Source organism: Rhododendron vialii, chromosome 4a (assembly GCF_030253575.1).
Source record: "Rhododendron vialii isolate Sample 1 chromosome 4a, ASM3025357v1".
In the NCBI taxonomy this organism is placed as follows: Eukaryota; Viridiplantae; Streptophyta; class Magnoliopsida; order Ericales; family Ericaceae; genus Rhododendron; species Rhododendron vialii.
Genome location: NC_080560.1, coordinates 11,259,964 through 11,287,808, shown reverse-complemented (window position 1 = coordinate 11,287,808; position 27,845 = coordinate 11,259,964). Strand labels below are relative to the sequence as shown.

Below are 27,845 nucleotides of genomic sequence, written 5' to 3'. Positions count from 1 at the left end.
GGGAGATGACTGGGACTTTTTATCCAAAGGGCAATGCATGCATGCTGCTCCAAATTCCATGGACAGAGAGACACAACGGTTTGACTATTGTCACACCTAGTAATATTATATTAGACGTATATATCCATATAGTATAATATATCTCAAGGGGTTAAAGGACTGTCGTTTCGGTTTGACAATAGAGAAAATCCCAAAATTTGGTGTGGGCCAAGTCTTTTGGCTCTTTTCCTTTGTTTTTTTTGGGTTTGAATGAATTTAATAGCCGTTGATTTTTTGGAAAAAAAGATTGCGTGGGTGAGGTCCACTTGCCCTAGAGTTTCAAAAGTTCCAACTACTACGTAATGCACCGTCAAACTTCTTGAGTGTCAACTCTGCCTAGATCCAGGAGGAAATGAGCTAGTATAATTAATTAATTTTTAAGGATTAATATCACCGTCCACTAATACTGGCGACGGACGTTTCGAAGACGTTTCTCGCAACTAGGACGTTTTGACTTAAAAGAGAGGGGAACTCTAAGTTCCAAACCTTGACCATCAGATCAGCTCTTTCGAGTTCAACAAACTCCCCCCTTTTACATATATACGATGACTTATTTTACTTGTTTTTTTTCAAGTTCAACAAAATCCTCTCCTTTTTACATATATATATATGATGATTTATTTTACTTGTGTTTTTCATAACATAAAGATAAATACACCGTGTCAATGGGCAATTTGGAAAGGCACGTCATGACACGGTGACAAGTGAGATGTTACACACTTGGAGCCCGTCAAAGCCAACGGGGCCAAAACAAAGGAATTATTTTGTTTATTATTCAAAAAAGACTTTTACGCGTAACATTTCAAAACTTTCTTAGCTATATATTCGAAAAACTTCGATTATTCAAAGATAATTCGATCTATACTGCTTGGAGAAGTACTCATGATTGACAACTAATGATAAAAAAAATAATAATAATAATAATCATTAAGATTGCAATTTCTCTGTATAACTTCTTAATGTTACTCCTACTATGTTCTGACCTTCTACGAAAACCATAATAAAATAAAGCAAATGTACCAAGCTAGTAGGGAAATACAGGAAATTTCAAATTGCCATAAGAGTCAGGTATAATTTTCTAAGTTAACTGGGTATATCCACTGTGTATGTGTATGTGTGTGTGTGTGTGTGAGAGAGAGAGAGAGAGAGAGAGAGAGAGAGAGAGAGAGAGAGAGAGAGATGGCTTTGGCCCTTTGGGGTAAGTACTAGTAGTAATTAACTTTCGGTGGACACAAAGAAAGGAATAAAGGTAGCCATGCAACTATGCACCAGCTATATTGCTATGAATTACTGTCCAAGAAAAATCGAGAATCGTGAAATCGGCCGGACCGAATTGATCCATGTCTTTTGGATTTTGTTCGTAGATTAATGGTCTGCACATGGATTCAAAAATTAAAAAACCGTGAGATATGGGTAAGGATTGGATTTTTATTTTAAAACCGTGGATTAACCGAACCGGACCGTGAGATATTTAAAAAAATAAAAAATATATGTGTGTAATATTTATAAATAATTATTACTTTACTAATGGTTATGAATTTTTTTAACAATTTTACATTAATGTGACAATGCTTAGCCTTTATTTGATTGTGCCTATTTGGTTAATGTCTTGGACGATTCTGGACTGAAACTGTAGAACTAACTTCCTGTAATGTTATCTGAACCTTGAAACCAGCAAGGCTGCCAACACTTACTCCGGTATTAGTTATTACATTACATAACACTAATAGGTGTGTGCACTTTGCATTTTAGTTGGCAGTTGCATCATTTTATTTTTATGGAAGAAAATCCGTGGATAAAACCGGAACCGAACCGTGACTCACGGTTTGAATTGGAACCAAACAAAAGTTCATTTCTCTCGGCTTTCAATAATCTCTTCTATCCTTTTCATTTCTCTCGGCTTCTCCTTCATCATCAAGGTGCCGCTATGGGGTTTCAACAATGGTGGTGGCGTTGGTCCTTAGGCGGCGATGGTGGTCCAATGACAAATAAGATTGGTTGGATCGGCTTCCCCATCAATTCATATTTTGGGTTGCAAAGGATCTGGCCCAATGGCAATGGAACTTGTCATTGAAGATATTCGCCGAGGAGTTGATTTGTTAGGATTTGTGATTTTCTTTTTACTCAAGCTACAATACACCCTGCTTTGGGTATGATATGTACCCTATAACATTTACCAAAAAGAGGCATAACATTTCACCATAAAGAGGCGTAACATTTTACCCCAATAGGCGTAACATCTATAAGGATGCATACCATATGCACACTAATCATAAAAAGGCATAACATTCACCAAAATAAACCGTAACATTTCGCTAAAGAGGCATAATAATCACCAAACATAGGCATAACATTTCGCAAAAGTCGGGATGTGTGTCTTGAAGCATTTCCCTATCTCTTGACCTCAAAGTGTGGAGCATTCAAGTGCATCTTTAACTACAAAAAAACAGCATCAAATGGGATTTTGAGAACATTTGCTTAAAGAGACCAACTTGAATTCTTCCATACGACAGTCATCTGAAGAAGTACAAAATTACTCCCATCATTTTTCACTTCATCAAAACTGTAGGAGACTACTCCGTTAAATCCATCCGATCTTCAATCGCAATGCTAGGAATGAACAGTTAGTTATAGAAGAACCCGAAACACATAGCTCAGCACAATTTCGCAATTGAGTCCTCATTGTTCAGTTTTCTGAATACAGAAATAACAACAGGAACAAAAGTTCAGTATATATGCTGCTGCACCACATGAAGAAAATAATGATCTAGCCACAAAGTTGGCATGCCCCAAATCTATATCAGTTAACGCTTGTGCAACACCGCATCGAGTACAAATTTCCTAAGACACTTTATTTAAAAAACATGACATCCAGCCATGCATATGTGAATCTTGAGAATTACAACACCCACTATTTTTTATTTTTGTGATTTTCAAGTTTTCTTCCAAAGTGAAAGGAGGATCTAACAAAATCCAGGTTGAAGGTAAACCTTGTCGAGTTGATTGGGACGAAGAAACTGCTTCAGCGGTTAATTGGAGTGTGCATCCGCTCAACAATCCTATTCACAGCATCACGAGACATAACTAGTGTGTCGTGTTGCAGAATGCTGTAAACATTTAAACCCTGTAAAACAGTAAATGGAACAGGGTCAATACAGAGACAGAACGCAAGTGACTTCCATAAAATCCAATGAAACTAGTAACCTTGGATGATAGATTCCATCAGCAGCCTAAACAACAAAAAGTATTGGAAATTTTGATAAAACGATGTCGCACGAAATTGAATTGTTTTGTCGCACGAAATTGAATGAGTACTATTGTCGCGGGAAAAGAGAGATGTAAAAAGATTATTAATCATTCTTAAAAGTCATAAAATTACACGCAAGAGTAACCCGCACAATTAGTAACTAACCCAGACTTCAGCTCTTGAACATTATCAACATCTCAAGTTCTTTGGATGAGGCAATATTTAAGACAGCAGAGCAGAACTGGAATTCATGCCCCGCACCCTGTTTCATTGAATCCAACTAAATTGGCCTAGAAACATCACTTACAACAAAAGGCAAGCACAGTTACGTGGCTAGTTATATATTTCTTTTTATTAAAAGAACAAAAAATATAGAGAACAAAGGAGGCATACCTCCCACTACAAGAGAGAAGAACTACAAAACTACAAGTGAATACAAGGCTGATAATTCTAAGAGTTAATAGCCAAGAATGGCAGGCTAGTCGTATAAGCTTAACTTCAGGATTATACGGGATGATGACTAAAAATTGGGTCCTTAAGTTGCAACTCGAAGCAAAAAAACAAAAGTTTTAGGACTTACAATAGATGGCAATATGTTAACATAATGAAGATTTTGTGTAGCCAACTTCAGATTTTCAGTTAGAGGACCACCATCCACCAGCAGAAGTTTCTTTGTGTTGTCCATTTGCTTCACATAGTTCACAATGTTCTTGGTCTTATGCGTAGGAACCTCCAAATCGTCAAGAACCATGAGCTGTATATTGATGAAAATTTCTTTAGTTTGGCGGCATATGTAAACATAGAAGTTTCAAGGGAAGTTATCAAAATATGCATGGGAATTGCCAACAGGTGCTTCGGAGAGAGAATACAAAGAAAAAAGAGAAAAAAAAAACAAATCTGCCATTAAAATCAACAGATATCTAAGAAGGAATAAAGCGATAAGCATGTAACCTCTGAGCCAGCCAAAGAGGCATAACATTTCCCATATTTATTGTAATTAAAACAAAAACAGTAAACACAGAAATGCACAGCTTGATAGAAGCAAGTATTTAACTGGTTAGCTAACGCTATCAGTGATAGTCGTGATGTGGGCTTTGACATAATCGTCCAAGTGGGGCATACAACTCCACTGTAGCTAATTACCCATAAACCTTTCACATAGCAATCAGCCAGAGACAAGCATGATGATTGGCATAATCTCTACCCTAACTCTGGAGATCGCCACAAACCCTTCAATTAAAGCCCAATGAGGTAAAAAGAAAAACGAACTAAAGAAGACAAAAAAATGAAAAAAACAAGAATACATCAACAAAGCAAAAGGGTTCTGGACTGCTATCATAGCCCATACTTCTCCCAACTGATTTTCTCCTCTCAACCTCTTTATCGAGCACGCGCGCGCGCACACAGAGAGAGAGAGAGAGAGAGAGAGAGAGAGAGAGAGAGAGAGAGAGAGAGAGAGAGAGAGAGAGAGAGAGACTTGCCTTTCCTTCTGCTGCACGAGCTGATAGTGTAATCTTCAGCCCTAGTCGACGAACTTTCTTGTTTAACTTGATAGCATGACTCCGTGGCTTAGGGCCGTGCATAATACAACCGCCTCTAAACTGTTATCCATCCATTAATTATGTTAACACCCAGAATTAAGGCACCTCAAATGCACTGTAATGCTTCAGGTAAGAGTCATGTTCAGATGAACAACAGACTTACCTGAGGCCCACGCAGTGTTCCATGCCTTGCTAGGCCCAACCCCTTCTGTTTCCAAGGCTTTTTCCCAGTCCCACTAACCTCGCTAAGAGTTTTTGTTGAATGTGTTCCCTGCAGATGGTTAGGGACATACGATGGGTAGGAGACTGAGTTGTTTACACTGAATAAGACACATCAAATTAGAGCAACCAACACATGTTGAAGCAATACAAGAAATAGCAGAATACATCTACACTGGAAGAACTAGATAACATTACATCAGTGGAGTTTAGACTGGCAAAGTAAAGCACCATAACCTATCTCATTCTCATCAAAATATAAAAGGGAAATGGTGAAGGACATGGAAATCAAATGTAATAATACTTTAATTTCACTATTTCCAGCAGATGGTCTCAACTATCTGCTCAACAACACGACCATACACTTAATAGCTGGGGTTTCCAACAATACATTACAAAAGTAACTCCAGAATAGTCTGCAGTAAAACATTTATAGTAGTATACCCTACCTGTCGTCTCTTTGCGAGCTGCCATCGTACAACACGGTGAACAATGTCCTTCCTAATAGGTACATCAAAAACATCACCAGCCAACACCATCAAGCCTTTATCATCATTATTAAAATTTGTCACAGGTATCACCAGGTCCTGGTAGAGTCCTACAACATCCGTCAAATGAATCACTAAAAGATACTGCAAGTATAGACGAATGAAATCAAATTACAGGGATAAATACATTCTTCCACACGAAAATCATAGCAGAAATGAGAACACAATAAAAACAAACAATTCTTACAAATTCTCTCAATGATAAAACTTCCAAATCCGAATCAACCCACCGGTTTTAATATCACAAGGATTACTCAAGCGAGTTGTATACTGTTACTTAGGTATATGGACTTGGGTACGAGTAGCAAGCCTAGGCGTGCAGATCCAATCGTTGAACCTTCCAAAAGTTAAGTATGGGTCCAGAGACACATCATGAACACTTGATCAAATTCTTTATCAAGCGATATTCTTAGATGCTATGTTGTGAGGATCTAGAAATGCATACGCAATCAAACAGGACTCTGTTATTCATCATATTTTTCAGTTTAGAAAAGCTGCGTAGAGTAACCCAAAACCAAAAATTCTACAAGACACGAGGTTCAATCTAAGGAGCCAGTTAAAAACAGAGGGAGAGAGAGAGAGAAATCTAAGGAACTGGCCTACTATGATGGCCAGAAGTGGGTCATGTCACTAATACTTTCCCGTCAAGTTGCAAAAAATTGAGTTCAAAGTTTGTCATAACAAGGTCATGTAAATCGTCAGTGTTTCTGTTTCACACTGCCAAATAAGCCAAACTGGATTATAGAAACCCAACTGGCACCAAAAAAGAGTCTTGCAACAAGGAAAAGATTAATAAAAAGGGTGGCCCTAATGCCACGACAACTTATGTTAGGGCCACGACACTCTTTCATAATATTTGACTTTTTTACCCTTTAATCCATACACGCCTTCTCCTCCCTCCTTTGTCCTCTTCTCTGTGTTTTTTCTCAAGGATCACAGATACAGTCACCCGATGCACCCCTTCTGATCTATAGTACTCCCCCTCTAGCCAACCATCGCAAAACCCACATATTTAATTGTTGAACTTTTCCTAATTTATACTCAGATCTCAGCATGATGACAAAAAATTTAAGTGATAAAAAAAAAAATACTCATCTGCCAAGTTGAATATTTTTGTTTGATTTCGGAATGATGGCAAGCAATCCAAAGTGTGATGAAATTTGGTACTTATCGTGGGACTCGGTGATTTGGTGGGGCAATGGCAATACAAGTAACCTGAAGGACCATGGATTGAAATGGCAATAGAGGATGATCTATAATTATAAACATCAATGGCTCGCCTGAATTTGACGTGAGTATTCAAGAGGTAAGAATAGATAATGGTGGATCTGATCGTTTGCATTAATATGAACATATAGGTCATAGCGAGAGAACAAATGCAACGAATATTGAAAGAAGGTAATGCTCGGTATGAGAGGGAGGGAGATGGGTTTGCAAGAAAGAAGGGAAATGGATTTTCCCTTTGCAGACGGAAGATGACAAACGGAATAGGGATATGAGGGTAAATAGGTAAAATGATGCGAATCTGTCGTGGCTCCAACAAGATCAGTCGTGGCATTAACTGCCTCCTATAAAAATAGAAGGCATTCCAAGATATGTTCGAATTGGAGTGTGAGCTCGTGCCAATCAAGCAGTATATCATTTCCTAGCCATGCTCTTTGAATAATTAAGAGCATGCCTACGAAGTCACTCTGAGTATAAAGCTAGAATGCCAGCCAAAATTCATCTCAGACCAGTTAAAGTAAATATTTCTATGTGTACAATACTACAATCTCTTTCTTGAGCAGCAGCAACTATGACAACATTTGTAGCAAGTAAAAGCCCGGTTTTCAGAGCAAGATATCAGCATGCTTCCCATACCTCGTGTATGTTCTGGAGTTACAACTCCCTTTGTGGATAAAAGTTGAGAAGGAAAGTCACCATCATTTGATTCAGGAGTCAGGACAGAAGTTGAAAGCCCTCGACAACCAAGAAAAGATAACACACTCTACATGAAAAACAGGATAATGGGACTGTAAGTGATAATCAAAAAGGTGAAGCAACCCTCCACTTTCTTTGTCCCTCGAAAAAACAAATCAAATGTACCATTCAAAATAATAAAATAACAATAAACGAGATAAGCAACTGAATTCGTGATGTTGAACAGCATACATGGTATACCTATATCAACAATTATGGTAAGTGTGTAACCACAAGAAGTCAAAATGCAATGGCAAAGTAAGCAAAGAAATAAAGCAACACGCATGAAAAAGAGAAATAAAAAAAACAAAGATAGAAAATATAGCAATCAAGATGGTAAATTAAACATCTCTAGTAAATTGTCAGGTTAGTTTAGTCAATGTTGGTTATATCTAACACACTCTGACACTCGGACCACCCTAATATGATTGACAAGCCAAACTCAACCCTAGAATAGAAAATCTTTTGGTTGGGCCTGCCATTTAGCTTTCTATGAATCCACTCCGAAAAGTGAGGAAAGATGATTATTTCACAACATCAAACCACTTAGCACAAGGCACCACCGCATGAGAATTGCAAAATAATGAAAGACTAAGCGAAAGCATCAAACGATGACATTCATGCAATAATATTTGGGCTCCTTCATATATGATATGTTCAAATTATATGACCATTTCATACCATAGTTGTAATCTATAAACATCCTTCCAATCTAAAGACACAACAAAGTACCCTATATACTTTGATGGATGAAATACACTAATAACATCTATAATAATAGAACTCCCAATAACAGTTAATCGAGCTGACCCAAGCTTGAGCAAGGCTGCAAAACTTTAGCCATGGTTTAGAGCTCTGATTGCAAGTGTTGATGGCGTTGTCATTAGGGCAAGTACTTAGCAAGTAGCCACGTGGCACATAGTATCTCTGCCTGAGTCAGCGGTCTTTGGATGGTTTACAACTCTAGGAAATCTTTGATGATCCATAGGTAGGTTTGTCATGCATGGGGTAGGTCTTTACACGTTAGTGCTGCTGCTGCCTCATGAAGATTTGATCATAGTTAATTAGATCATAAGCTGGCGCTTCCAAATTGGTGTGGTAGAAGCAAAGCATAAAAGAAACTATATAAACTGTTAGTATATTGAACGGTGAGGGAAGCACAGGAGTTTCAGATTTTTCCCTCTTTCGAATAAGCTACATCGTGTCAACTTTGGGACAGAGGTGCTGTCAAGCATCCTACAGAATAGCGCCTCTTTGGTCTAGCACTCTGAGGAGATTGAGCGTTCAAAAAAAAAAAACTACATGGGAATAGTTCCATCATCTAGTAACACTTCAGTTGAATTCATTGAAGATTTATTCAATGAGAGTCCAAATTCTTTTTGTTCAAATATTCTGTTTGTAATGAGCTAATCCCAAAGCACCCCCCACACCGAGCACCCTTTTTACTATATTTACATTCCTTGATTGTCAAAAAAAATAGACAGAGAGAACGAAAGAAAGAAACAAAAAAAGCAAAGAAATCTGTGAAGGGTACAAGCATTCAATCTTTCATCATGCATAGGATATGGCGATATGCATAGGACTACTTGACGAAGTCATCTAAAAGTAGCAGTGACTATATAATCATACATACGCAAACATGTATACATATGTTTCATACATGTATTTATATGCGTATACATGTGTGTGTGTGTGTGTGTGTGTAAGGAGGTTCAGTATATAAATGGACAATTTAAAGCTGTCTTGCAAACAATTTAAGAAATCCTACATCTACAAACTCATAAAATCTGCACTAACAAGATGTAAGAGTGCTTGGACACTCCAAAGCTAAACTTGTTTTCCCTGCATTCATGAGTTCATGAAATAACCAACTCCCGATTCATCTGAATCGAAGACTATGAGGATCCAAGCTAGATAGATTGAGCAAGGTAGAAACGAACTAACGGAGAGAATGGCGATTTGGCTCCTTTCTAGATCGTCTCCTCCTTCCTTCCATCCTCTGACCTTATTGTGTTTTCTGGTAAGTTTCTACTTCTGTTTTCATGGATTTGTTACGGGCTTTTCCTGTTCTTAATTCTGGGAATGGTTCAGCTAGCCCTAAGATTCGTTCTGCTTCGAACTTAGGGTTCTCGCCGACTTTGTTGAAACGTGATAATCTAGTGTCTAATTCTAAGAATTCTGGTATTATTCTTGGATCTAAGGCTGTGATTCATCAAGATAAGATGTCGTGTGCTTCTGTTGGTCCTAATTCTTCACGTAAGGTGAATTTCTTTGAAGTCTTGGATGCTGTTACTGTCTCAAATACTGATCATTTTGAGATTCAGGAGGGCGATACTCCTACGGTTAGACAGATTAAAGGTCTATCGCAGGAGGTTACTGCACTCTGTAAGGAATTAGAATCTAAGAAAATTTTGATTGAATCATTGAAGGTGCAGGAGCTAGCTCCAGAAGTTAAAGTGGATTCTGGTTCATGGTGGAAAGATAAGGTCTCACCTCCTGGAGAGACTCCTGTTAGGATGAATTTGCGCTACTTTCCTCCCGACGTTGATGGGGAGAAAGTTAGGGTTTCTCCTCCTGAGCATGTTGAGATCCAAGGTTCTGTTAAACGGAAAAATTGCATTGTTGGCCATTTTGTTGATAAAAAACTGCCATTCCTGGTAGTTCAGTCAATTGCTGTCAATGCCTGGGGTAAATTTGGTCTTCAGACTGTTCTGTCGAATGACAAGGGCTTCTTCTTTTTTCTGTTTGGTGAGGAAGGTGCTTTCAGACATTTATCTGAAGTTGGGGCTTGGCATTTTTCTGGACAACTGATGGTTTTACAAGAATGGCATGCTGATATGGATTATGAGAGCTTCTTCTTTTTTCTGTTTGGTGAGGAAGGTGCTTTCAGACATTTATCTGAAGTTGGGGCTTGGCATTTTTCTGGACAACTGATGGTTTTACAAGAATGGCATGCTGATATGGATTATGAGAAGGAAGGGCTGAGTAAATTGCCTTTATGGATTCAACTTCATAATGTTCCCCTCCAATATTGGAATGAGGAGGGTTTGAGCTATCTTGCGAGTGCTGTAGGGAAGCCGTTGTATGCGGATGCGATGACGGAATCAACAAGTAGGATTTGCTACGCTAAAATTTGTGTGGAGGTTGATGTTATGGCTACTTTGCCTCATTCTGTTGAGGTACTCACAGCTTCTGGAAAAGTGGTTACTGTTCGAATTAAGTACCCATGGCGACCAACTAAATGTGCAATGAATGTAATAAGAATAAGGTGGGTGAGATTGAAACTGTGAAAGCTTCCTCTGTTGCTCCTAATAAGGTCTAGGTTGTGAAGGGAAGCAAGGTTGATTGTGCTGCTGGCCTTGTCTCTACTGTGTTACCTACTCCAGATTCTATGCGAATCGCTCAGAAGTCTCCAGTTCCTGTAGAAGTTTTGCCTTGTGTAAATCTGTTTTTAGCTTTACAGGAAGATGAGGGGGTTAGGTCTTCCATTGTGGTGGAGTTGCCTATTGGTAAGAGTGAGGTTGATGTTATTCAGGCCTCTGAATTTGAGGGGGATATCCCAGAATCTAGCAGGTCTGCTGAGCAGGCTAATGGGGTTGATCTTCCTACCGAGCTGGATGTGGGTTTATCAGACCCTGATGCTGTCTTTCAGGCACTTATTTCTTTGGAACATGGAAGTACTATGTGTGAATATATATTCTGTATCTAGAATATATATTCTGTATCTTCTTGTAATATGCTATTTTAGGACATGTATCGTAATCAAATCATAGCATAATCATAGGGTAATCATATCATAGCGTAATCATAGGGTAATCATATCGTAATCAAATCTTGTAATCTTCCTTTCTTAGGCATAGCTTTACTCTATTTAAAGATGTACTCACCTCATTGTAATTTATTCAGAAATAATATCAGTATTTTCCGTCTCTGTTTCTCTGTTTTCTATCATGGTATCAGAGCCGATTCCGAAACCCTAACCTGTTTTCCAATCAGTCTTCTATCCTCAAATCTCTTTCCCTCTGTCAGCTACTATCGTTCCCTATCTCTCTGTTTTTCAGCAACTCAAATCACAAGAAATACCCACAGCAGCCGACACCCATCCCTCTCCAACCGCCGGTGACCTACCCACACTCCGACAACCTCCAGCAGCACTTGCAGGCACTGCAGTAGCTCCGGCAACCTCTGTTACAACTCCGACGAACCAGTCTAAGGCAGATTGGTACTCTGGTATTCTGTTTTCTTTTTTGACTGCGTTTCTCTGTTAGCATCATGTCTGGCGATAAAAATCAGGCTATTAGTGTTCGTTTGACCGGTAACAACTACTCCTATTGGGCTCATGTGATGAAAAATTTTGTTGTTGGTAAAGAAATGTGGGGATACGTAGACGGTTCTACGCTACCTCCTTCTGATCCAAAAGACCCAGGGTATGCCACTGCCTTGGGAAAATGGAACACAGGGAATGCACAGATTTTGACTTGGTTTCACAACTCCGTAGAACCAAGTATTGGCATGAATTTTTCGAAATATAACACAGCAAAGAAAGTTTGGGATTATCTACAAGCTCTGTATCTTGAATCAAATTTTGCTAAACGATATGAGCTTGAAATGTCCATTCGAAATACCACCCAAAACAATAAATCGATTCAAGAATTTTATAACGAAATGACTACTTATTGGGATCAGTTAGCTCTCATGGAACCTTCAGATTTGCAGCTACTTGATAGTTATGTCAGATTTCGTGAGGAACTACGACTTGTTCAGTTTCTCATGGCCCTTCGGCCTCAGTTTGAGCCTCTTCGTGGGGCTATCTTGCATCGGTCTCCATTGCCCTCAGTAGACGGTGCTGTTCATGAGCTTATCGCTGAGGAAACGCGGTTCAAAGTGGCTAATCTTGCACCTCCCTCACAGTCTGTCTTTGCTGCTCCATTTGCTCCATCTGGCCAATATCCGACACATCACTCGCCCACTCCAGCATCTCATCCTGTCCAATTTGCGGCCAAGCCAAAGCCTCAAATTCCTGAAGATGAGTGTAACTATTGCCATCAGAAGGGTCATTGGAAGCATCAATGCCCTAACCGTCCCAAGCCAAAGGGACGAAATGTTACTCAGTCAACTGGTCCTCATGCCCCGCATCAGTCTCGAGCACCACAACAGCATTCTCGCCCTCCTGCAGCCTTGGCAGCACCGGCCTCCAGTAGTGCACCTCTAGAGTTTGATTATGAGCAATTTCAACAGTTTCAGGCTTACATGGAAGCCATTCGAGGGGGTTCCCCCCAAGCTTCTGCCATGACTACCACTCACTCAGGTTTGCGTGGTTCTCCCACCTCAGGTATCCAACCCACCACTTGGATCTTTGATTCTGGCTCTTCTCATCATATGACTCCTGATATGTCTCTTCTTAGTAATTGTGTGCCACCTGCTTTTCCTATTAGTATTGCCACAGCCAATGGTTCTCCCATGCATGTTGCTTCTATTGGCTCCATTCTATCTTCTACTGCACCTTCACTATCTATTCCTAATGTCTTTTATGTTCCTCAGTTGTCTTTGAGCCTACTTTCAATCAGCCAATTATCCGACTCTGGTTTTGATGTTGTTTTCTCTTCCTCTGGTTGTGTTGTGCAGGATCGGGATTCCAAGAAGCAGATTGGGGCAGGCCGTAGAGTTGGTGATCTCTATCTTTTGGAGCACTTGCATCTCCCAATAAAACCTTCTTCCACTGCTGCGTCATCTTTTTGTTTAGATCATAAGTCATCTTCATTTTATCTTTGGCATTCTAGATTAGGACATCTGTCTAGTGAACGTCTAAAACTTTTAGTTAAGTCAGGTCATTTGGGTCATATTTCAGTCAGTAATATTTTAGAATGCAGTGGTTGTAAGTTTGCAAAAATGTCAGCTTTACCTTTTAATAAAAGTACCTCTATTTCTACTTCGCCTTTTCAGCTTGTTCACACTGATTTATGGGGTCCTTCTCCGGTTGCTACTAAAGGTGGTTTTGTCTATTATGTCTCTTTTGTGGATGATTTTAGTCGGTATACTTGGGTTTACTTAATGACACACTACATCGGTTAAAATTCTTCGGTCTTACTTGGGTGGGGAATATTCACTTTCAGAGTTTCATAAATTCTTAGATTCGCTTGGGACTATCCACCAATCGTCTTGCACTGACACTCCTGCCCAAAATGGTAGAGCTGAAAGAAAACATCGTCACCTTCTTAATACTGCTCGGTCTCTACTCCTATCTTCCTCCGTCCCGTCCTGTTACTGGGGAGAAGCTGTTCTCACTGCAGCCTATCTCCTGAATCGGATGCCCACCCCTCTTCTTTCTGGTAGCTCTCCTTATGAGCGGCTTTATGGTCAGGTTCCTAATTACTCTCTTCTTCGAGTGTTTGGTTCTACCTGTTTTGTTCTCCTCCCCAAGAAAGACCGCACTAAGCTCAGCACCCGCTGTGTCTTAGGTGTTTTTTTAGGGTATGGCATTAATCAAAAAGGGTATCGGTGTTATGATCCTGTGACCAAAAAGCTTTATGTTTCAAGGCACGTTGTCTTCTTAGAGCGTCTTCCCTATTTTACTCTTCCACCTCGCACTGCTCCAGTAGCCAAAGAAGACTTGATCCATATTGACCCATTTCCTATGGATCTGGATGTGCCTCCCGAAGAGTACACCTCCACTCTTCAGGTATCTGATATTTCTACAGCCCCCTCAGCATCACCTCGTCGTGCTCCGATCACCCAGGTCTACACCCGTCGTCCAACTTCTACAGCTGCTCCCCAATCTGCCTCTGCGGATCCTGATCCGCCTGCCCGCCGGTATCCCGTCCGCGACAATCGTCAACCACCGGTAAAATATGGCTTTACTAATACTTGTTTCTCATCCTCTTATCAATCATTCATTTCCCGCATTCACACTTATTTTGAGCCTAGGTCCTATAAAGAAGCTTGCAATGATCCTAATTGGATGGATGCCATGCAAGCTGAACTTACTGCTCTTGCTCACAATCAAACTTGGGAGTTGGTTTCACTTCCGGATGGTAAGAATCTAATCGGTTGCAAATGGATCTACAAGGTTAAGACTCATTCTGATGGTTCTTTAGAACGGTATAAAGCCCGCTTAGTTGCTAAAGGGTTTTCTCAGGAGTATGGGATTGATTATGAGGAAACTTTTGCCCCCGTTGCCAAAATGACCACTGTTCGCTCAGAAATAATATCAGTATTTTCCGTCTCTGTTTCTCTGTTTTCTATCACTATGAAGTCTGGAGGAGGGAAGAACCCTGGGGCTGCTAAGAAGAGGAAGAAACAAAAGAAAAGATGGTGAAATTTGCCTCTTGGAACATTAGGGGTTTAAATCACCTCATTAAGCAGGTGGAGATTAGGAAATTTATACATGCTAATAATCTCTCATTAATTGGTATTGTTGAAACCAAAGTAAGGCCTGAGAATCTTGATTCAACTGTGAAGAAATGCCTTCCTAATGGGTGGAGTTTTGTTCATAATTTTGCTTCTGGGCCTGTTGCTAGAATAATTGTGGCATGGGAGTGTCAGAACTCTTTGGTTAGTGTTATTTTTTCTTCTGAGCAGATGCTCCTCCTTTCAGTAGTTATAAATCAGAAGTCCTTTGTTGTTTCTTTTGTCTATGGTTTCAATCAAGCTAGTGCTCGAAGACAACTTTGGGATGAGCTTCGAATGGGGCTTGGGTTAGTTGGGAATCTACCTTGGATTGTTTTGGGTGATTTTTATGCAGTTCGGTGGCAGCAAGAGAGATCTGATTCTACCTCTTTTGATTCTGCATCAGCAGGGGAGTTTAATTGTCGTTTGGATGATATAGGTGTGGAAGAGTTAAACTCTACAGGTTCTTGGTTTACATGGTCTAATAAAAGGCTTGGTAGTGATCACTACAGTAGTAGAATTGATAGAGCTTTGGTAAATTCCCAGTGGTAAATTGAATTTACTGAATGCACAGCTCTAGTTCTAGTCCCTGGAATTTCAGATCATTGTCCTCTTCTTATCTCTATTTTTCCATATAGCGGTGGAATGAAACCTTTCAAATTCTTCAACTTTTGGATGAGGCATAAAGAGTTTCCTGTTCTCCTCTCTCAGTCTTGGTCTGAATCTTTGGAGTGTGATTCCCCTATGTTTTCCTTGTATACTAAACTGAAAAGATTGAAGCCGGTTTTGAGGCAGCTTAACAAGGAATTCTACAGTGATATACAGAAAAGAGTCTTGGAGGCTAGAGTGGAACTAACTGATATTCAAAATCGAAGTGCTTATTCTCCAAGTGATCCTATCTTACTAGAATATGAAAGACTCTGCCTACTGAAGTTCAAAGAGCTTAGTATAGCTGAGGAAGGGTGGAGCAAACAGAAATCCAGGATTCAATGGTTCAGTCTGGGTGATAGTAACACTAGTTTCTTTCATAAGAAGATTGCTAGCCATAGAATACAACAACATAACAGAACCCATCTAGTCCCCAATCATTGGGGGTATGGGTGGGGGATGACTGGAGACAGACCTAACCTTTGGCAATATATGCACAAAGAGGTTGCTCTCAGAATACCACTAAAACATTGGCCCCCCTAAACCTCCAAGAACCGAGGAGCTACATGGACGTTTAGTTGTAGAACCATGCCCCAAATCAAAGCCAAATGGCATGAGAGGGCAGGCCTAGAGACCCAAATCAATTTATGTGCACATTACCATGCTTCCTTCATTGATAGTCCAGAGCATCGGTATGCACAAATTTGCTAGCCATAGAATGAGGAACAAAATTCTGTCCATTTGTGATGATAGTGGTACTAGATTGGATGACCCCCAAAATGTCAAAATGGAGGTCCTGAGATTCTATGAGGGTATGTTGGGCTCCAAGTTTACTCAGAAAAGGTTCTCTGGTACTAGGCTCAGGTTCTCAAATACTGTCCCTAGTTCACTACATTCCTCTCTTGTTGCCCCAATCACTCCAGAAGAGATTAGGAAGGCTATTTTTTCAATCAATGGTGACAAAGCACCACGTCCGGATGGCTTTAATGCCTGCTTTTTCCAAAAGAATTGGCCCGTTGTTGGTTCAGAGGTAATTGCAGCTATCCTTCACTTTTTTAAATCTGGTGTTATGTTAAGAGATGTAAATGCTACTGCGCTCACTCTTATTCCTAAAAACAGTTGCCCCCAATCTATGAGAGAATACAGACCTTTCGCTGCTTGTGATGTGATTTACAAAGCTATTACCAAAATCTTGGCATCTAGAATACAGCCCATCCTCCCCCACATTATCAACAAAGCCTAGGCAGCCTTTGTCAAAGGTTGGTCTATCTCTGATAATATTTTACTGATGCAAGAATTGGTTCGAAATTATCAAAGAGACTCTGGTATTTGCCAAGTGTGCTATCAAGATTGATCTGATGAAAGCCCATGATTCGGTTGATTGGCATTTTCTGTTTGAGGTTATGACAGCCATGAACTTTCCTCATCAATTTATTGGTTGGGTTAGAACCTGCATCACTTCTGCTAGGTATTCTGTTGTGCTTAATGGAGAGCTGGAGGGATTCTTTAAAGGGGAGAAAGGTCTCAGACAAGGAGATCCTATCTCCCCATCCCTATTTCTTTTGATAATGGAAGGTTTAAACTCTATTCTCCAAAGGAGGATTAATGAAGGGCAGTTCACTTATCACCCTAGATGTGCTTCCTTGTCTATCACCTATTTGGCCTTTGTTGATGATCTGTTCTTGCTTTCTGGAGCTGACTGACAATCTGTTGAGATACTTAAGGACACCTTGAATGAGTTTTATCACTCTTCTGGGTTGCAACCAAATCTCCAGAAAAGCCAATTCTTTTTCTCAGGGGTGGATCCTTCAATTAAATCTGAGATCCTCAACATCCTTCCCATTCCGGAAGGTATGTTACCAGTTAGATACTTGGGTGTGCCACTTATTTCCACCAGACTCCGATATGAAGATTGCATTCAGTTGAAGGAAAGGACACAACAAAGGATAGAAAGTTGGTCAAATAGAGATCTGTCAAATGGAGGTCGTGCTCTTCTCATTCAATCTGTTCTCTTCAATATGCAAACATATTGGTGCTCTTTGTTTATTCTACCTCAAAAGATCTTAAAAGAGATTGAATCTATATTAGGGGCATTCTTGTGGTCTGGGGTTCATCTTAGAAGAGCGAGTGCAAAATTGAAATGGTTGGAAGTCTGTACCCCTAAGGCAGAAGGAGGTCATGGCTTGAAGTCTCTTAAAGAATGGAACAAAACCACTATGCTAAGACATTTGTGGGCTATCTGTAAAAAGCAGGATACATTATGGGTTAAGTGGATTCACAGTTATATGATAAAAGATCAGAATTTTTGGGGGATGAAAATGCCTCAAGACTGCTCTTGGACAATGCAAAAACTTCTGAAGTTGAGGGTGCAGGGCCAGAATTTTGTGAAGCATACCATTGGTGATGGGCACAGTACTTTATGGTTTGATAACTGGCATCCGTGGGGTCCCCTCTACAAGCTGCTAGATGGAAGATCTACTTCTATCCTGGGGCAAGCTATTTTGGCTAAGGTTAGTTCTGTTGTCCCCAATGGTGAATGGCACTGGCCTCGCCCAAGGAATAACTTAATCCAGCATATCCAAAATGCTATTCCTCCTACCTTACTGCCTCAAGCTGATAAAGAGGATGAAGTGGTTTGGACAGTGTCCCCAACTGGGCAGTATGTGACAAAACATACTTGGGAAGCTGTTAGGCATCATGGTGTGAAGGTTCAATGGGCTACCCTTGTCTGGTTCTCCAAGAATGTCCCTAAATGGGCATTTATTTTATGGTTGGCTTGCTTAAATAGGCTTTCTACAAAAGATAGGCTTCGAAAATGGGGAATGGATGTAGATCCAAAATGCACGCTGTGTTCTATCTCGGATGAAACCGTACAACATTTGTTTTTTGATTGTTCCTATTCTAGAGTCATGGGAACAGGTTCTGTCTAGATTCTTGATGCATAGAGGCGTTGGCTCTTGGGATGCAGAGCTTAGTTGGGCTATTAGGAATTGCAGGGGAAAAAGCTTTAAAGCCTTGTTGTTTAGACTAGCTTCGGCTGCTGGAATTTACCACAACTGGATAGAAAGGAATACCAGGATTCTTTGGTGGGAAAGTTACCTGTGCTGCAGTAGTTCTTTCCACTCTTGCCGATAACATCAGATTAAAGACTTGTTCAGGGCGACATATTGCCAATACGTTGGAGAATCAAAGACTTTTGGATCTTTGGACTATTCCGAACAGAGTTTTTGGGAATTCTCATCCCTAAGTGTTGACGGGTTATATGTAGATTGTGATAGGTTTCAGTTGTATAGCTTCTGATCATTGTGGGTTTATACCCGTTGTTGATTTGGTTAGTTGGTTTTAATATGATCGAATTTCCAAAAAAAAAAGGTAGAAACAAAATGAGACTCATTGCCCAATCCAACACACTCTCACCATTCCCATGTCGAAAAAAGGAAGAACCCAACTTCACATATCCAACAACATCTCAAGTAAAAATGAGAGCGGCATTCAAATAAAGAGAGCAGAACCAGATAGGACTTAGGAGTAATAAATATCAGCAAAATGTACCTTCCCAAAATTAAAAGTTTCCACAGATGACGGGCTATCACTGGAATCATGGCTGTACAATGCTGCAAGAAACAAGAAAAAAAAATTAACGACCTAAGAAGCCAGAAGAAAATACAACTTGTGCAATTTAGGTCAATAAAAGAGAAAAAGGCAAAACAAAAAAAACCCACAAAAAAAAAAAAAACCTCTTTTACCATCAGTAGCACGAAATGGGATCCTTTGGTAATCGAACCGATGATGTCCGTATAAGGAACCAAAAGAACGAAAAACCCTTCTGGAAACCGATACAGCCATCTATCAGAAATCACCAAGGACTGCAGCAGTGACAGAACGCAGGTGCACCAAAGCGAAAATCAGGTACTCACTTTCTCCCCAAAGGTTCAGATTTTTCCGGTTCTTTTCTCTGTCAAGAATTATCAAGTTAGAATTCAATTGAGATTGGGGTTATGTTGCTATGTATGTATACATTTCTAAGAAAGAGAGCGATTCTACTTTTGCGCTGGAGGAAAGCGTTTCAATACAATGATGCAGATATACGTACATGAGTATATGTAAGGAGAGGTAGAGTGAGGTTAACTTACCAGAGAGGGAGAGAGAGACAAGCTGTGGGGAAGCGAGCAACCAGGGGGCAGGAGGGGGAGAGAGAGAGAGAGAGAGAGAGAGAGAGAGAGAGAGAGAGAGAGAGACTACAAAACCCAGAAGAAGAAAACCCTGCCATAAACCTCGCATTTACATCGGAATACTTAAAAAACGGGGCGGACAGTATCAGGCTAACCGGACTCGTGATAGAAATTACTACTCAATAAAGTTATAGGACCGAAGGGCCCCGTAACGCAATCGCACCGACGGCCACACTATATATACATATATGCATAAAAAATAGGATGCTTGAATCAAGCATCATACACATATTGAATGTCATTGAATCTAGCGAGGGTCCCCTCGTCTTTTTTTTTAAATTTTTGGACGGCTCGGATTGGCCGCCCAGTGGATATACATATATGCATGAAAAATAGGGTGCTTGAATCAAGCATCCTATACATATTGGATGCCGTTGAATCTAGCGAGGGTCCCCTCGTCTTTTTTTAGAATTTTTGGACTGCTCGGATTGGCCGCCCAGTGGCCAGAGATGACGCGGTGCGGGCATCGGTGTGATTTCGGTATGGCGACCATCGGTCCCTATAGCACTACTGGGGATCCAATAGGGCAGCCGCTCTGGCCGTCTATTTCAGCAATGGATGGCTAAGATCAATAGAAGTTCGGACTAAATCCGAGCTACTGGTGTCAAAATGGACGGCCAGATCAGCCACCTTACAGCCTCTGTAGTGCGGGCTGCACTATTGAATTTCCAAATTCAGGTTTCTTTTCGAAGATGCGGAAAGAAAAGGAAAGGAAAGTTAAAAAAAATTTCCTTCCTTTATTTAGTTTGAGAGGAAAGAGGAAAGACGAGAGAAAATGGCAAAATAGTGTTATAGGAAAAGCAAATTTTCTACCGTCATTTTCTTTTTAATTATTTTCTCTTCTCTTCCCTTACTTTTCACAAGTTTCAAACAGAGTATTCGTCTGATTTCTTATTAATCCGGCTTCTCTGTAGTTGTAATTCAATGCAGAAGAATTTGTTCAATTGCAATTCCCTCAAACTATTTATAATGATTCAGAATTTGCTAGCAGATTATTACCTACAAGGTAAATATCTTAAAAAGAAGATTTTTTTCACAAATTTGTACTATAATAATTAACTAATGTCAAGACGGGCAGCAAAAAGATTCAACCCATTTTTTAACGGTCTAAACCCAGACGCTGGCGAAGTTGGATCCTTTTTTTTTACTGTATGATTTTTCTATTGTTAGTGAATTTTTTTCACAAAAAATGTTTAGACAAAAGTTTTATAATTAGATCCGTCCGGAGTAAAACACCAAAAGAGAGAAATCTATATATAAGGAAATAAATGTTTTAACAGTAATAAGTCAAAATTCTTGTATTTCTTGGCTAATTTTGTCACAAGTAAGCATTTATGTTTACTTTCTTGTGATGAAACCAATAATTTGAATGCAGTAAAATCAGAATTCAAAACCTTGAAATCGATGAAAACAAATTGGTGACCTAGACTATTGTGGCACTCTGATACTTAAGACAGATTCGTCTCTACTACGATGCTTCCCAGCACTACTTGATCGAATGCCCACAGAAGCAGCACTAGAATCGGTGGATCTATTGAACATCCTTGTATTCTGTACTTTCTCAAAATGAATGACTCTAACTCCATGAAAATATGGACTTAAACATCTTATCAAATCCCCTTAGAATGAACAAGGATGTGATTTATATAGGCCAACTGGTGACTATTTCGTATAGTCACCAAGGGAGGAGACACATCTGTTCATATAAGACGCGTCCGTCCACGATAAACAGGCTTTACCAAGACGAACACATTTGCCAGTAGGCTTACCGTGTTTTTCGGATTATATACTGTTCAGACAATGTTACAGACTTTCTCCAACCTAAGTCTAAATAGTAAATACCACATTGTACACCTTCTCAAAACACATGACAAAAGTCTATGAAATACCCTAAACGCCAAGAACTGAGCATAAAACGCAAAAGTCAACTTAGGAAGCTCATAGAGCCAATATAACCAGACTCAGTTAGCTTCTGACACTTCGCTTTATCGAAGTACTAGGCCTTTGGAGAGTTGTTAGGATGGAAGTTTGAGCAACTGCCTCCTTTAGAAGTTGGCCTGTGATGCTTCACTAGGGGAACCAATGACTGCACGACATCTGCCATCAGTGGCCGGTAATCTGCTTCTGATTGTACACACATCGCAGCAATTGCGGCCACCTGAATAACCTCCTTCATTGAGTACTGACCCTCCAATGCCGGATCCATAATCTCTACTACCTTCTCTCTATCCGTAAGTCGGGGCAAAGCCTGATTCGCCAAAGGGATTGGAGAATAACATGTCAATGACAACAACAAAAATAAAACGGACCATTGACAACGGAACAAAGAGAAGGAATAACCCAAATCAAGAAGATTATGTCGCGGATACGATTGATGTTCTACTCCAGAAAGTGATCTAAATACCCATAGGTTGTGTCTGGATCTTGGATTTTTTAAGGCCATAAAGGAAAAAAATTTAGGTTAAGGAAAAAAGTCTTAAGGAAATGGAAAAGTTGAAGGATCTAGCCATTGTGAGCCGTTAGATCAACTTTTATTTTCCTCAGCCCAATTCTTGATCCAAATATAGGGATATGTGCCGGGAAAAAAAACAGAGATTTGTATGAAACTAACTTATTCTCTAAGTTCCCTTTAGTATTCTTTGTCTTATGGGAAACCGTCTGCAAATGCAAAATCCAAACACTGCATAAATTTTACCAAACAACAGCTTATCTTTTAGAAATCAACTAAAGAGAGATGAGTAACCAACCCAAGATACAAGAACGCCTTCAACAGGACCTCTCTTCATGTCAACCGGAACCCTACCGGTAAGTAACTCCAAAAGGACAACACCGTAACTATAAACATCTGATTTTGTTGTCAGATGGCCAGTTAATGCATACCTACATAGCAAATAAGGCCAATTTTCAACCTCTGTAAACTACCATTGCAATAAACTTTCCTAACATTCAACATAAAATATAAAAGGTATTACACTATCTAATTTTAATTGGAGCTTAGAGTTACCAAACCCTTACTCGGGGGCGACATATCCTTGGGTGCCCAACACACGAGTTGAAACATGGCCTCCAGCTTTGTCAGATCCAAGCTTGGCCAATCCAAAATCGGAAACTTTGGCATGAAAACTTTTGTCCAAAAGGATGTTGCTGCTCTTAAAATCTCTGTGAATAACTGGAGGACTGACATGTTCATGAAGATATTCTAACCCTTTTGCAGCTTCCAAAGCAATTCCCAGTCGGGTTTCCCAGTCCAACTTTGAGCAACCCTTGTTGGATCCTGCATATATGAAGCAAATGATCAAGCTAATAAAAACTCCATCCTAGGAATCTCTCATGCTAAGAATTGCAGCTATCATGATCCCGATTAAAAAGTCAATTAAGGTCATTTAACAGCATGAAGCAAGAGGACAGATGAAGTTGTACATTATCATTCTGAAATCTAAAGATCAAAGCCACATTATTTGCACAACAGTTTCAACAGTAATTGAAGTCCTGATCAGAGGTTAAGAGTTGATCACCAGTGCTTGAAGATTTCCTCATCAAAGGACGGGTAGGGAGGAAGAATCAAAATTTCTAGTTGGAGCTTTAACTTGATTGTTGTTATTTCCCTATTATGAAAAAAGAAAACAAAGGTGTCTATCGGAATTGGAGTATTTGAGAGTAACTATGATCTCCACATATGTAGCTTGTAAATTGCTTTGTAGCTAGTTTTTTCTAGCAGGATACATACAATGCCAAACTAGATAAGGATGCTACCTATGGAAGGCTTGAAGCCTTGAACCCAACTAAAATTAACAAAACCAGTGCAAAAGCAACAAAAGACACCTGAAAATCGGGTGTATCCAAATCCTTGTTTGATAACACAATGTGATTTCTGTGAACGGAAATTGTCTAGTTTCAGGGTAATTTTTTTTTTTTTTTTTGGGGGTGAGGCTGGGTTTTGGACAGCAGAGCCCCAAATTAGATCTCTCAAGATCAATCAAGGTGACGAGACCTCGATGCAACAAATTAGAAAGACCGTCAGAAGGTGATGGACACGTAAAGCCTTTACCGAAGCATGACAACAACAAAAATTCATCATATGGTTTACCGAAGCATCCAAGCCAAACAGCCCATTTATCTTCACAACTAACACAACTTTCTGCAGGATAGCAGCAACTCTGCAGGTACTTATTACTTTTAGATGTAATACCTATCAAAACAATATAAATTCCACTTACCACTGATGGGATACAAATGTTCCTGCAGACCACCATTAGCCATGAACTCGTACACCAACAATTTGTGGTTACTGTCAGAACAATAGCCCATTAATGGTAGTAGATACGGAGAATGCAGCCGACTGAGTAATTCCACCTGTTAAATGTAAACCATCCAATTACAAATCTGAGCACCTATAATCCTAACTAGAAATAAAAGGGGAAATAGAAATCAAACCTCGACTTGGAATTCCTCCTCCCCTTGCTTTCCCGCCTGATCCATCAGCTTAACAGCAACTTTCCTACCATCTTGAAGCACTCCTCGGTAGACTAACCCAAATGCACCATGGCCAATTACATTAGATTTTCCAAAACTGCCAGTAGCCGAATGTAGCTGCTTGAAGGTGAACTCCTGGGGTCCTTGTTCTGTGGCAACTTGAATATGGCAAAAAGTGCTACTTTTTCCCTCATGCTCTGACTCTTCTATGAAATACAATCAATCAGAAAGCAAAATCAAATCATTGTCTTCTTTGCAGCCACAAAAGTCAAGAAAATACAAAATTCAAAGTATTCATCGAAAGGGACCTGAAAATCCAAATTCTCTTCATTTAGTGATTCATATTCCATCTTTTAACCCAGTTTTCCCAGCAACCAAATAGAAGGGAATGAGAAAAGAGTTGCAAATGGATTCTAGAGTAGAGATGGATAAATCAGGGCAATAAAATGTTATGGCTTTCCTTGTTGACTTAAAATAACGTTATAGATGAAATAGTTCAATCGAATGTTCGATTGTAGAATACCATATCTTTTGAATTGGGTTTGAGTGAAAAAAAAGTGTTTGGACAAATGGCCAGAAACGACCCATTATTCAATGGTCTTGGTGCACCACCACATAGTCCTCTAACACTCTTCTTCACCACACATTCGGGGCCTAGTACAAAGTGTATGGACCCAAAAGGAATGTGTGGTAGAAAGGGTGTTGGGACATCACATAACCATGCCTCAAGACCGCTGAATACTTAGTCGCCAGAAACACATTAGAAAAGAAATAAGAACTTCTCCAGTTGTCCTTAGCCAAATGTTATGCTATTGCTAAAAATTGGCATGAATTTCAAAAACCAGCTTTTCAATGGCGATGTAAGCGACTCGCCTAATTTACCCATGGCAATATCTATTTTAAAATATAAAGGGAGAACACTATTATGGTGTCCACAATTTTTGAAGCCCTGTCATATATTTTCCTTTCCATAAATGCCCTCCAAAAAAAACTACAACGCAATATCAAAGGTTACATAAATTAATTGTAGGGCCACATTGGACATTTTAACACCAAGTAACTTCCCAAAAATAGTTACCACTCGACTACATGTCCTCTTACTCCACAAACTTCCCACCTTTCTCCGTTCTCTCCAAATTCTGAACGGAAACAAACAACAAACTTAAGATGCCAACAATTGTTAATAGTTTCAAATTCTCTCCGACTCCAGATGCTACCAGTTGTCAAGCAAAAGGGGCTGTTTAAATTGAACTACTATTTGGGCTTCTATGGTTAGTTCTTGAGCACATCTAATGTCTAATTTTATTTGGATGGATTGTGTTTGTGGGTACCAGATTTTGTATGACTATAGGCCATTTTACTATCTTCTTTTTACGTAATGTCTTTTAAATTCTCTTATCCTACCGTTTTTAAAAACTTTGTTCACTTTCTGTCCTTACTGCGCCTCGTGTGATTTTTCTATAGATTTTGAGAAGTTGGCAACAATGTTTTCAGATGTTGGATTATTTCAGAGGAAAATTAAGGTTTTCTTTCCATGGAATTACTGAATTTGGTTCGAGTCCAGTAGCTAATCTCTCTTCCTTTCTTTAATCTTTTCTTCACCTACTTCTTCTAAGATTCATTTCACCAGCAAGGAGGTCTTAGTTCGAATTTCACACACATCGCTTGTGCCCCAGCCTCTAGTGTTTAAGAATACGGCAGTTTTAGCAAGCATCCATCTTTTCCTCTCTGAGGATGAGCCCCACAAATAAAATTTCCATTTGACATTTCTTACAGCAATTTGACACTAGTCACTTGCTAAATTACAGCAAAAAGCTACTATCATTCATTAGCTATGCAACCATTAGAGTCTTGAGATGCTCCAAGATCTAAAACTTGAATTCCAGTTCCTAATTTTACCAGGCAGCCAAACAGAGGAGAACTATTAAACTAATCTAGGGTTCTGATATGCCAAAAAGAAATCATAAACATCAAGCTTTACAGCTTCCACAATCTTAAGAGAGAGAGGAATTAATTGTTCATGGAAGCGTACTTTTGCGGTTGTTCAGACGCCTGGAGACTTTGTTGGTAATGTAGCAGTAGTAGATGAATGTCACAAACAGAGTAGCCACAGCTACAGAAGCCATTACCAAGATTACAACCAGAGCTATGCGCTCATTCCTCTTGTACCCGTCTTCTTCTTCCATAATAGTAGCTTCCAATAACCCACAAAAATGATCCCAAACCCTGTAAAAAAAAAAAACCCTAGAAAATGTGTGTTTTGGTGAACCCACTTTGACAGAGGGAGGGATTGCACTTTGGCGCTCTCTCTCTCTCTCTCTCTCTCTTCAGTTTAGTTCTCTGGTTACTGTTGTGTTGTCTTTTGTTTGTTTGTTTTATGGCGCGGAGAATAGTGTATCCAGTTCAGCGGCCTAGTGGGGTGGAAAATTTTTGCACTTTTTCCCCCTACAACAGAAGTTTCTTCGGGTTCAGTCCCTAGCTTCTTTTAATTGCATCTTCCATAACCCCATGTAATCTAAAAGAATTTTAGGGAAAAAAAACGGGGGGTTTTGCCAATGGTTCGAGGGAAGTAGAAAAATGAGGATAATAAGTGAAGAGAAATCTATTGAAAATCATGTACAACCAAGAGGGAGAGGGGTTCTGAGACTTCCATTTATATTATGCGAGTGTCAACAACCAAGATTGATAAAAAAAAATTATTTATTATTGTTGAAAATTAAATTTTTTCCAATATTTTTCAAAAGTTGATATCAGCCAATGGAGACTTTCTTTTTAAGTCATTTACATAAGAGAACAAACTTTGACGAGAGTTATAAAATATTCATTCAAATTTTATTGAAAGCTCTTACTTGGATCTACATTAGAATCATTTTTGCTTTCTTGAAGATGTTTTTCTTGGATAAAAATATCACTTGTTTTTGTTTGGTGCAACCGGAAATAAAAACACAACTAAACTTTCTCAAATATGTCCTAGCTATATCTGGCAAAAAAACATCCTCCGCAGAATGTGTAGACCTCACCAATGATATCAGATGGTCTTCTTGTTCAACACTTAAATTTTCCTTTTTGTCCACAACTTGATTTCCCTTAACAACTGCATAGGACCCACACGCATTTTTTGTATTGAACGAATGTTTTGAAATACAAATTAGTTTATAATGCAGTTAAAGCTAATTTTATGAGAAGATTAATTTTCAATGCTTTTAAAGCTTTTCGTTGGCTCATGAACCTAATATACCAATAAATGGACCAAAGTGAAGGCAATTTGGATGCTAGAGCCAAATTGAGGCCATGTTTCCACCAACATATTTCAGCAACAACTTATAGCATATTTTATTAAATTGTTCCTACTAATCAGCAAATTATTGGAGTATTAGTTTTTTATCAGAATCAACAAATTATTGACTAGTAGAAAAACTTGACATTTGGCAACAACTTATTGGTTAGAGAAAATAATTTGACATTTTTCAACAACTTATTGGTTAGTAAAAACAACTAACGACTTGTCAACAGTAAAATTTCCTTAGCTTATTCCGTACCGAAAACACCCATC

At 39.4% G+C, this 27,845-nt stretch overlaps 2 protein-coding genes and 1 non-coding gene across 5 annotated transcripts; all 3 read right to left on the bottom strand.

The window, feature by feature from the left end:
- Positions 1-2,329: 2,329 nt before the first annotated feature.
- On the bottom strand, positions 2,330-19,857 carry LOC131321753 (uncharacterized). 2 transcript variants are annotated; one of them, XM_058352676.1, is made up of 9 exons: positions 19,721-19,857; positions 19,325-19,540; positions 19,140-19,201; positions 7,455-7,581; positions 5,496-5,644; positions 4,991-5,098; positions 4,768-4,887; positions 3,867-4,040; positions 2,330-3,163 (listed from the first exon to the last, which is right to left on the bottom strand). In XM_058352676.1, exons 2-9 carry the CDS (start codon positions 19,431-19,433, stop codon positions 3,062-3,064), a joined length of 951 nt encoding a protein of 316 aa, XP_058208659.1. In that variant the 5' UTR covers positions 19,434-19,540; positions 19,721-19,857; the 3' UTR covers positions 2,330-3,061. The 2 variants fall into 2 exon arrangements, with proteins under 2 accessions (XP_058208659.1, XP_058208658.1); XM_058352675.1 differs by lacking the exon at positions 4,768-4,887 and having other exon boundaries at positions 19,334-19,542.
- On the bottom strand, positions 16,159-16,263 carry LOC131324943 (small nucleolar RNA snoR100). The gene has a single exon (XR_009199526.1). It is a non-coding gene; the product is annotated as a small nucleolar RNA snoR100 (small nucleolar RNA).
- Positions 19,858-21,445: 1,588 nt separating the features above from the next.
- On the bottom strand, positions 21,446-26,655 carry LOC131321751 (probable serine/threonine-protein kinase PBL7). 2 transcript variants are annotated; one of them, XM_058352671.1, is made up of 6 exons: positions 26,325-26,655; positions 24,254-24,498; positions 24,037-24,172; positions 22,835-23,093; positions 22,567-22,699; positions 21,446-22,067 (listed from the first exon to the last, which is right to left on the bottom strand). In XM_058352671.1, the coding sequence occupies exons 1-6, from the start codon at positions 26,476-26,478 to the stop codon at positions 21,816-21,818; spliced, it is 1,179 nt and encodes a 392-aa protein (XP_058208654.1). In that variant the 5' UTR covers positions 26,479-26,655; the 3' UTR covers positions 21,446-21,815. The 2 variants fall into 2 exon arrangements, with proteins under 2 accessions (XP_058208654.1, XP_058208656.1); XM_058352673.1 differs by having other exon boundaries at positions 24,254-24,495; positions 26,325-26,644.
- Between the last annotated feature and the right edge of the window lie 1,190 nt (positions 26,656-27,845).